This window comes from Raphanus sativus, unplaced genomic scaffold (genome assembly GCF_000801105.2).
Source record: "Raphanus sativus cultivar WK10039 unplaced genomic scaffold, ASM80110v3 Scaffold3664, whole genome shotgun sequence".
In the NCBI taxonomy this organism is placed as follows: domain Eukaryota; kingdom Viridiplantae; phylum Streptophyta; class Magnoliopsida; order Brassicales; family Brassicaceae; genus Raphanus; species Raphanus sativus.
This window is the reverse complement of record NW_026618968.1, coordinates 1-10,232: the sequence shown is the minus strand read 5'-3', so window position 1 is coordinate 10,232 and position 10,232 is coordinate 1. Positions and strand designations below refer to the sequence as shown.

At 37.0% G+C, this 10,232-nt stretch overlaps 3 protein-coding genes and 1 long non-coding RNA gene across 8 annotated transcripts; 1 reads left to right on the top strand and 3 right to left on the bottom strand.

Annotated features, from left to right (window-relative positions):
- Positions 1 to 233: 233 nt before the first annotated feature.
- On the bottom strand, positions 234 to 1,405 carry LOC130506789 (uncharacterized). 2 transcript variants are annotated; one of them, XR_008942117.1, is made up of 3 exons: positions 1,022 to 1,405; positions 783 to 855; positions 234 to 660 (listed from the first exon to the last, which is right to left on the bottom strand). It is a non-coding gene; the product is annotated as an uncharacterized LOC130506789 (long non-coding RNA). The 2 variants fall into 2 exon arrangements; XR_008942118.1 differs by having other exon boundaries at positions 783 to 837.
- Positions 1,406 to 1,689: 284 nt separating this feature from the next.
- On the bottom strand, positions 1,690 to 2,301 carry LOC108845650 (uncharacterized). Its single transcript, XM_018618823.1, has one exon. The coding sequence runs from the start codon at positions 2,299 to 2,301 to the stop codon at positions 1,690 to 1,692; it is 612 nt and encodes a 203-aa protein (XP_018474325.1).
- Positions 2,302 to 2,889: 588 nt separating this feature from the next.
- On the bottom strand, positions 2,890 to 4,616 carry LOC108847707 (uncharacterized). Of its 4 annotated transcripts, none has more exons than XR_001948985.2 (5): positions 4,224 to 4,604; positions 3,853 to 4,052; positions 3,377 to 3,783; positions 3,192 to 3,260; positions 2,890 to 3,099 (listed from the first exon to the last, which is right to left on the bottom strand). XR_001948985.2 is itself a non-coding variant. In XM_018621029.2 (5 exons), the coding sequence occupies exons 2-5, from the start codon at positions 3,874 to 3,876 to the stop codon at positions 2,995 to 2,997; spliced, it is 312 nt and encodes a 103-aa protein (XP_018476531.1). In that variant the 5' UTR covers positions 3,877 to 4,014; positions 4,224 to 4,616; the 3' UTR covers positions 2,890 to 2,994. The 4 variants fall into 4 exon arrangements, 2 of the variants coding, with proteins under 2 accessions (XP_018476531.1, XP_018476530.1); XR_008942119.1 differs by having other exon boundaries at positions 3,413 to 3,783; positions 4,224 to 4,602; XM_018621029.2 differs by having other exon boundaries at positions 3,670 to 3,783; positions 3,853 to 4,014; positions 4,224 to 4,616.
- A 193-nt stretch (positions 4,617 to 4,809) lies between these two features.
- On the top strand, positions 4,810 to 7,718 carry LOC108847706 (26S proteasome non-ATPase regulatory subunit 12 homolog A). The gene is made up of 11 exons (XM_018621027.2): positions 4,810 to 4,969; positions 5,045 to 5,239; positions 5,683 to 5,790; positions 5,871 to 5,975; positions 6,066 to 6,122; positions 6,212 to 6,408; positions 6,522 to 6,621; positions 6,724 to 6,836; positions 6,930 to 7,083; positions 7,166 to 7,243; positions 7,333 to 7,718. Exons 1-11 carry the CDS (start codon positions 4,967 to 4,969, stop codon positions 7,549 to 7,551), a joined length of 1,329 nt encoding a protein of 442 aa, XP_018476529.1. The 5' UTR covers positions 4,810 to 4,966; the 3' UTR covers positions 7,552 to 7,718.
- Positions 7,719 to 10,232: the final 2,514 nt, after the last annotated feature.

Here is a 10,232-nt window from a genome sequence, read left to right as displayed (position 1 = left end):
GCTTCTCATCGCAACTGTTTCCAATCAGATGTGTTTCAATCATTGTAATTACTACTAATGCTTGTGTTTAACAACGTCTGTTGTTGTTAGCCCAGTTATTCATCGTAACATGTCACAAAAAGAACATACAAATTATGTAAAAAATGTAATCCGTTTGTTTTCTCGTTGGAACAAATTCACGGTAATTATTTTCAAATATATGGCGTAAGATTAAATATTTTCAACGGCGGGCAGGTCTCACACATTGTCTTCCTAAGTTCTGTATGTATCTTAGCTAATTTGTTAATCAAATAATTTTTAAAAGGTTCCTAACTTGGATATTTGAATATACATCTTTATGTGTATATATGGTATTGAAAATTTCCAGAAACATTTACTCTTTCTTTCTTCCTGTGTAAAGATCACTTTCTGATCCCCAAACGTTATCTTCTTCATCTCATGAGATTCTTCCAGACATTAGCAATAAACCAAGAGGGAGAGAGAACTAAAAGCTTAACAATCACGAATATCAGCAGATAATTATTGAAAACCTACCGCAAATAAAGATTAAAATAAGATGCAACGGTTGCCAGGCGTTCCGTCTCTGATTCTTTTAAGAGCTACATTTGCAGCTGCTGCTATATGCCTATATCACATGCTTGAGTGGGAATTGTTCACCTCCTGATAGAAAGAACAACAACAGCATTTTAGGTTTGAAACAGAAAGTAAATATTAGGTAGCAGCTAGACATGAGTAAACAGCTTAAATCTCAAAATTTTAGCAAGAAGAACATAAGATAATACCTACGTGTGGAGAATCAGCGGTGCTCACGGGGAAGTTGAAGCTGCTCTAAACCTTCTGAAATGGTAACAGTAACTGATTGGTATTCCATAAGAGAAATGCAATCAGAAACTCTTAAGATTCAATTCTGTAACCTAAAAACAATTTGGAATCTAACAAACCCTAAAATAACATAAATTGGTAAGTACAATAGGCGGAAGATACAACGATTGAAAATGATCATATTAGGTAGTTCTTATACCTGCTCATGTATCAACAACATCGCAAGACCAAGTCAAAGCCCATCAGAACTATTATCTGTGAGGTTCTACTCGGATTGGGAGACACAGAGGTGGTAGGTTCCATCAATCAGTGTGCGGAGGAGCAGGTGAATAACATCAACGGTTACTTATAGTGTGAGAAAGGGGAATTTGGAGAGTTTTGACCCGGTACGACTACTGAACTAATCACTGCATATCCCAGCTCTCATGAAGAGAGAAGTAAAGAACATAATTAATTGAATGATTAAGATTGGAGCTTGATGACTTCACAGTAACGGAGTTTAGAAATTGAAAACGGTGATGATGGAGTGGAAAAGTTGGAGAACCCTGTCTTGCTACGAACATCGTGCTGAGAAAGAGAAAAGGTTTAAATGGGCTACTTCGATTTTTAATCAGCCCAAGTAAGTGTGGCCCGATTTTAACTTCTAAGACAGTCTGACATGACATGGCAAAATAAAGCTTCACTATTGGTTGATTTAATTAAGTGACGTGGATAGCTTTAGAGTGGAGGATATTCTCCTTTTATTATAGTATAGATTATTGATTGGATCAAATAAATTCTTTAGCAACATAAATAATTTAAAACATTACATGTACCAACCGAAATAAATCTTGCATAACATTTTGGGGGTCACATCGCATGCGGAACTTAAGACATCAAACTGAAATTTGACATTTTGCCTGAGAAAGACCGGTTTTGGATCCGCGAACCATACTCCAAACCACCATAACTCCAATTTCCTGTGATATTATTACCAGACAATAGAACCGGAGGATTTCTCCATTTCGGAACCGGACCGGTTACGAGCAATGACTCAACCAACGATCCAGCTTCACTGACAGCTTGCAAAAACTTACCGTATTCCGGCAACGTTCCTCCTATCGTCTCCAGCACAATGGTTTCGTAATCTCTCATATTCTCAGCAACAACAGAACGGCTCTGATTTGCAGGGACGCTGAGATCCAACGGAGATGAATCAACACTTAGGTTAGAGACGGGATCCGACGGCGACGGAGACAAGAACCGCGACGGATAATCACCAGGGAAGTGATCGTAGTTACACTTCTGATGACAGGTAGTTACATCAATGGCCTCGGGGTAATAAGTGATCATTTGCTGTTCAGTCAACAGTACAGCGTCATAGAGTTCCCTTAGTTGAGAAAGTTCAGCAAGCGAATGTTTGAGATGTTCTCTTGCTTCGTCTCTTTCTTGGACGGCAAGTCTCCACATATGATAAATCTGCAGGCTTTCTTGATACATTTTTAATATATATTCGTGTCGAAAATACTCTGTACAAAGCAAAGAAAATACATTTTCAGTGATTTGATTTTTTTTTTAATTATTTCAAAGTAGAAACACTTACCACCAGAATCAAAGATAGTTCACGCCAAGCCATCCATGAGTTTCATCTCTTTGTGGAAAACTATGAATCGGAAACGACGGAGAAGTTTTGATAAATGTGATAATTCTTTTATAGTAGCTAAAATGTATAGTCATACTAATTAACTAGAGTTTATCCATTAAATTTTATAGGGTTTTTCTACTTTAATGCACTAACTTGCGATGGAAAGAAAACTTCTTCTTTTCGAGCTTGTGATCACTGGAGAAGATCCTTACTGATTTACTTACTTCACATATTATGATTACACATTCTAATTAGGGTAATATAATATTTATGTTGAAGTCTTAAGAGATCTATTGATTCTGTGCTCTTTATTAAAAAGAGTGATATTATATTATCAATAAACTAGTTACCTTAAAGCTTGCAAGTTCTTAATTTGGAGATTTTTTTCTTCACAATTTTTTACTGATTCAATTTACGAATTAATTACATTGAGAACTTAGATCAGCCATTGTAAATCACATTCATTTAACATGATGATATCATTCCGGAGATTCTGACCATGTTAGCTTTTTTAATAATTTAGACATGAAAAAACTAACTCTCAGACATCAACAGCTAGAAAGGTGAATGTTGCACCCTGAAATATGTTTATAATCTTTAGATCTTGAGAGCATCTTCTCAATTGCTTCATCACTATGAGCTCTTCCTTTTGTCTACAAAACAGAAGTTTATATCATTCGCAAAAGTCCACAGACAAAACATAGTTCTTTCAAGGAATAGAGAAGGTAAAATGTTTATTTTTTACCTTGAGAGAAGGAACCATTGCCACTGCTTCTTCAGCAGTTTCAGGACAGAGATTGCCAAGAACACAGAACTGTTGAACAACAAGAAAAATGGTTTTCAAAAAGAGAATCAATGCATTCTTGTAATACTAGGTCTACTCAATAAAGATGCAAACATGATTGTAAACTAAATTCAGAAAGAGGATACTCTCGAACTTGTCGAACAGCATCAGGATTCTTGTACCGACTAAATCGCTTCACATACTAGAAGGACTTTTAGACCATCATTATTGGTGGGACAAAATTTGAGTCCTTAGGATTATTATATTAGTATGTGTGATGTTAAGAGACAAGTGGAAGAACACAACAAAATGTTAAGATTATTGGTGGGACTTTAGTTTAGTCCTTAGGTAATTTTTTTAGTATTTTGATGACACACACTTTACAATGACACTCTTCACAAACACCAGAGGAAAATAAATTTAAAACAAGGCAAAACACCTGCAACACAAAACCGTTTATGACTCCTTTGCAATCTGCATCGAGTAAGACCTCGTTCATTATGGCCGCCGCATGGCCTCTAGGTTCATCTGATGCTCTTCTTAACATAAACACCTGCAACACAAAATCCACCCTTTACATCATTATTACATAATACGAATCATAACAAAGTGTGGTACTTACCAGGAAGAAGAAATGTATCGTCATTATGTCTGAAAATAAAATCACAAGGAAGTAACATCCCAGTCTTGGCACTCTCACTAAGGTGACTTACAAAAATCAAAGGAATCCGCACATCTGATAGCTGCAAGTATCTCTCCTCACTTCCAATAGTGACATGTTCCTCTGTGTTTTGTTCTGATGGAGATGAATTTTTTGCTTTGCTAGAATGATGAGAAGCGTTTTCAAATTGGGTTTTACTCAAAATAAGGATTGTACTGGGTTTTACTCAATCAAAAAAGGATTGTACTGAGTTTTACTCAAAATAATTCACTAATCAACCAAGTAATTATCACGCATGCCTTCAGTTCGGAGGACACACAAAGAAGACAAACCTGGATTTGTTTCGATTCGGAGCACAAGCGAGGCGAGATCCGTGTGGAGTGAGCGAGTATAGACGGTTGTGGTCGAAATCTCCGTCGAGAGAGAGAGAGAATATGGAGATGATAAGAAACGAGGCCGAGACTCGAGAATGAACTGGTGTTGATTCGATTCGGCGGTCAGGTTTTCGATTAAACGCGAAATCAGTGTGGGTTGTCGAGAGAGAGAGAAGAAGGAGCCGAACAAAATGAATCGAGACCAAAGTCCACTTTGGTCTTCTCCTTTGGTTTCCCTATCCGCTTCTGCCACGTGCTCCCAAGGACTTTGTCGAAAACTTCTTATTTTGTATACGTCCCTCTTATTTTAACCCATTTTTCATTTTCTTTTGGGCAGATATTGGGTAAGAGACGAGCTAAGATGTGCCGATAATGATGGTCTTAGAAGACATAATTTGAAATAAAATAAAATAATAATTTGTCCTCAAGCCCACCAAACTAATCAGTTTTGCAAGGAAGCTCAAAACACTCAGTTAATAGCCCATTAGTAGCCCATTATAAGAAACAAATGGACTGATCTACCGAAGAATCTGAGCTTTCTTGTTCAAGGGGTTGAGACTCTACTTTTTTTTTTGTGCTCCAGCAACTCCATAACCTCTTCTAATCTCTCTCTCTCTATCGCCTCCTTTCTCCAAGTTTCTCCGTTCCGTCACCGCAATTTCAACTATCATTCCTTTCAGTTGATTCGTTCTGCTTTTGCAATGGCGAGTTCTCGATTTCTCAGATCTGTTTTGTTTCGAACTTTTCATCTCATTCCGTTAATAGTGTGGATTTTTCAGGGAGACGGCGGGAACCTAGAGGCGTCGATAGATCGGCTGCTGAACGAAGAGAAGCAGATGAGACTCGCGGAGAACGTCGCCGGTACGAGGAAAGCCGCTACAGAGATTCTCCAGCTCTGTTTCGAGGCCAAGGACTGGAAACTTCTCAACGAGCAGATTCTCAATCTCTCCAAGAAACGTGGTCAGCTCAAACAGGTACTGAGATTTTGTTTGACTTGAGGAGAACTGCGTAGGGCCTAGTGGTTTGGTAGTAACCTAATCGTTAAAATTAGATAAAGCGCACGTGCTCAAGCTTATTACAGTGTTTTTTGAAACTTCGAATTGTGTCGTTTCTCCGTTTTCACTGTTTAACTTAAATGTATTATTAATGTCGGGAGGATTCAGCATTTGTAACTTACTACAGTGTTTGAGTTGTCCGTTGTTGTCTGGTTGGAGATAGTGAAGGTTATTATATGCTTCAGTTTATTACTAAACATTGGTTCTACTTTCAGTGTCTCGTTGGTGTTTAATTTGGAGTCTATTAACTTCATCTCCAATTTTTAACGTTTTCATATTCAGAATTTTATTGAAATTTTAATTAATGCATACAGAGTGATAAGTGAGTATTTATTTTTGTGAACTTCTGTGTATGTATGCAGGCTGTGCAATCCATGGTGCAGCAAGCGATGCAGTATATTGATCAGACTCCAGATATAGAAACTAAGATAGAGCTTATCAAGACGTTGAACAACGTATCTGCAGGGAAGGTGCGTAGCTTGAGATACTGGTTGTTATGTTTGTTATCTTTATCATTCTGTGTAATTAATTGTTTGCATCATATTTGTAGATTTACGTTGAAATTGAAAGGGCGCGTCTGACAAGGAAGCTTGCTAAGATTAAGGAAGACCAGGGACAGATCGCTGAGGCTGCTGATCTTATGCAAGAAGTTGCTGTAAGTTTCGTTCCACCTTTTGCTACTTAATAATAATCCCCTAGAAGTCCTCTAGTTAATCCCTGTGGTGATGAATTAATTAACAAACAGGTGGAGACGTTTGGTGCCATGGCAAAAACTGAGAAAATTGCATTTATCCTTGAACAAGTAAGGCCCTTTGCTATATTGATGTTGCAAGGTGTTTTCATTGGTGGCGCTAATTGCTTTTTTTTTCTTTCTGGGGTGAACTTTCAAAGGTCCGCTTGTGCTTGGATCGTCAAGACTATGTCCGTGCACAAATCTTGTCTAGGAAGATCAACCCTAGAGTGTTTGACGCGGATACAAAGAAAGATAAGAAGAAACCTAAGGAAGGTGAGAATATTGTAGAGGAGGCTCCTGCTGACATACCGACCTTGTTGGAGCTCAAGAGAATTTACTATGAGCTCATGATTCGGTATAGTTCTTCTTGCGCTTCTCTAAAATGCTGTTCTTGATTTGTGTTCTGTGTCAAATTGATTTAGTATTTTTCCACTGACCTCTGATTATAAAAAACTCAACAAATGTTAGGTATTATTCTCATAACAACGAGTACCTCGAAATCTGCCGTAGCTACAAGGCAATATATGACATCCCTTCTGTGAAAGAAAATCCAGAGCAATGGATTCCAGTAAGCTGTCATACCATTTGATTGGGTGTTTATTATATAATATACATTCCATTGTTAGTTTGCGAGTAACTTCTCTGTAATTTTTTATTTTTTTTAAAATAGGTCCTGAGGAAGATCTGCTGGTTCTTGGTCTTGGCACCTTATGATCCAATGCAATCAAGCTTACTCAATGCAACGTTGGAAGACAAGAATTTATCAGAAATTCCTGATTTCAAGTATTTTTCTTTCTCCATATATGCTTTTTTCAAAACTGTTTCTGGTTTCATATGAGTTCTGACTAGTCTCTTCTGGTTTTTAATTGGTTGCAGGATACTTCTGAAACAGGTAGTGACAATGGAGGTTATTCAGTGGACAGCACTCTGGAACAAATACAAGGATGAGTTTGAGAAAGAAAAAAGCCTGGTCGGAGGTTCGTTGGGTGACAAAGCTGGTGAAGATCTGAAGCTGAGAATCATTGAACATGTAAGTCTCTCTCCTTGAGGATCATTATTGTTGGCAACTGTCAATCGCTGTTATTAATTTTCTCTCTTTGTAAAATCTGCAGAATATTCTCGTTGTCTCAAAGTACTACTCAAGGATAACCTTAAAGAGACTTGCAGAGCTTTTATGCTTAAGCATCGAGGTAACTGATCTGTTCTCTCTGGTTGCATCATGCGCTTCTCACTTCTTAAGCTCGTTATACACAATTGTGTTATGTTGGAATAATTTTAGGAGGCGGAGAAGCATCTCTCGGAGATGGTAGTGTCGAAAGCACTGATTGCGAAAATAGACAGACCATCAGGAATCGTGTGCTTCCAGATCGCAAAGGACAGCAACGAGATACTCAACTCGTGGGCGGTGAATTTGGAGAAGCTCTTAGATCTTGTTGAAAAGAGTTGCCACCAAATTCACAAGGAAACCATGGTCCACAAAGCCGTACTAAGATCTTGAACATGTACGTGTATGGAGATGGTTTTCATTTAAAAGCTTTTCAGAATCTCCATTAACTTGTTACTATCTCTGTGTGGGAAAAAAAAACTCGAAACAGTTGTTTTCTTTGACAAGACTTGAGACAATGTAGTATGGTTTTGTACACTAGTGGAGTTTTTTTTTTGCCACTTGTCGATTTTGACAGCCATTTGTTTTCTTAGATTACTGTTGGTGTATGTTAACAGAACATCTACAAAACTTTGTTTATGGGTTTCAAAACTCAGGAAAATCCGTTTGTGATTTTTAGAAATAGTAACGTAGCTAAAAATGTTCAATTATATTAATAAGCCGAATATAGCGAGAAAATATGTAACCAGTGCTCACAGCATTGTGAGCACTCTTGGAGTACCAGCTGTTAATCAATTAGGCATGAACCCAGGTTTCCCCACATCAGTGTTTCCGACACCAGCAATCCCTTCTTTTGTCACTGAGCCTATTGGTCAGCCAAGTGCATGTCTTTTATTGAAGGACATGTTTGTGAACACGTAGTATGAACAAATAAAACTTTGTTATCTTGCAGATGGAACTGGATTTTGATGAAGATATTAAGGAGGACGTTGGATTAGAATGTACAAAATATGGGAGAGTCAACCATATTTATGTAGACAAGTGAGTAAAATATCATCCCATCCCATCTCAATCAAAATGGCTTTTACATATTTTTGCTCTTGATGTTTGATAGATTCTGATATATTGGTACTCTGAATACAGGAAGAGTGCATGTTTTGTGTATCTGCGGTTTGCCTCAGTGCAGGGCGGCAGTGGCAGCTCAAAGAGCGATGCACATGAGATGGTTTGCACAAAAGATGATATCTGCAACTTTTTCCCATATGACTTTTATGTTTACTGAATGAATAATATTTCTTTTTGTATTGCCGCCTCCACATGAATATGAAACCAAAGCAAAGGCGTAAACTGCAGGCAGAGGCAGGCCAAGTTTTTGTCCTTGGTAGATTTTCTTGTTCTGACTTTGGTATAATTAAACCGGACATCGATCATAGATATTCAGTCTCCTGTGTACATGTTATGAAACTTTTCCTTATTCTGTTTTCTTTGGTTGTAACTTGTAAGCTTTCACATATAATTGATCTTAAAAAAAATTGTTTTGTTTTAATAAGTGTTACTACTTTCTTGCAATTCTCAAATCTGTCTCACGTTCTAAAGCTATAAATATGAGACCGTAAATATTTTAGAAAATATTAAAACTATGAAATGAAATGTTAAGATTTTGGAAAAAAACTTCTAAATATGTTCTAGCTAACTTGAAAGTTAAAACTTTAACATATTAGTTTACGCAAGTTACTTAGCGAGCACACATTACAAATGAGGAAAATATACTAAGCACGCGTATTTGTCAATCAATACATATATTAGTTGTTCTTTTGTCGTGTTTAAACATCGTCAGCTATATTCCAGAATTAGTATTTCTTGTTATATTACAGTTATGGAGTTGGGTAGAGTATTAACTGCGCAAGATAAAAGCCCCAACACGCTTATATTATTACTAACAAAGACTTCTACGCGTCGGAAATTTATACAAAAAGGAAAAAAACAAAGAAAATAGAGCGAAAGCTAATAGTATCGTGACTAATTGAGATCATAATCATCTGCATCTTTATCTCCCTCGAACCATATTCTCATGCTCGTTCAAGTCTTATGTTCATAACAATCTCTAACACGTTCACAAAATATTCAATTGCAAAATTACGTACACTGCTTTTGTTTCTTTTAAACCATTTAACAACCTTCATTCATAGCTTCCAAGATGAGAATGTAATAACAGAACCCTAAGGTTCATCCTAAAAGAGCTGTAATAATCCTCCAATGAGTCAATGGCGATCCTGATATCTTGGTCTAGTCGTCATGTAATTTGCTCAAACAAGACCATTATAACGTAATAACAGTACCGTATGTAATCAAGATATTAAACCTAAGAGAGTTGCTTACTATCTTGAATTCTTGACCCTGATAGGTCTCGTCGCCTTGTAAATACTCTCGAGCGTCCTAATCTTCTTCTTCTTCTTTGGTGACATTACTCTCACGATCACCATTCCTTTCGTGCATGGATCTTGATAAACATCGTCTTTACCGAATATTTCCTCAATCTTCCTCTTCTTTATTTCATCGAGACTAGTCTCTTCGTCGCTTAGCTCTATCAGATGTTGAGCTGCCTCCATCTCTGCCTCCGTTATCATCATCTCTTCTCTTCTCCTCTTCTCCATAATGAAGAAAACAAATCGTGTTTCAAGTTTCCTTCTGAAAATAACTCTCCCTTGCAAATTTTATGGTGTTGTGTCGATTTTTTTTGTTTTATATGTAGTAGATTTCTTAGAGGAACACGTAATGTTGAGAAAGGTTTTTGAAGTCCATGAGAAACTACGACGTTGGTGCTGCGTAATGTTGAGAAAAGTTTTGACCTACTCGCCTTGGTCACAAAAACGCGTATCTACTCCTACCCTTGGGAAGCTTTTTGTCTTTTCGGTGACTCGTTCTTTTATAAATTAAAATACCTAATTTTAATTTCGTTATTTAACTAATCTATTCTATTAAAAGAGAAGCGGTCCCTAAAAATCTAATTATGAAAGTTGTTTTGGACTTACTTATTAATTAATAATTATATTTTGGTCCAGCCTTTAATTTTT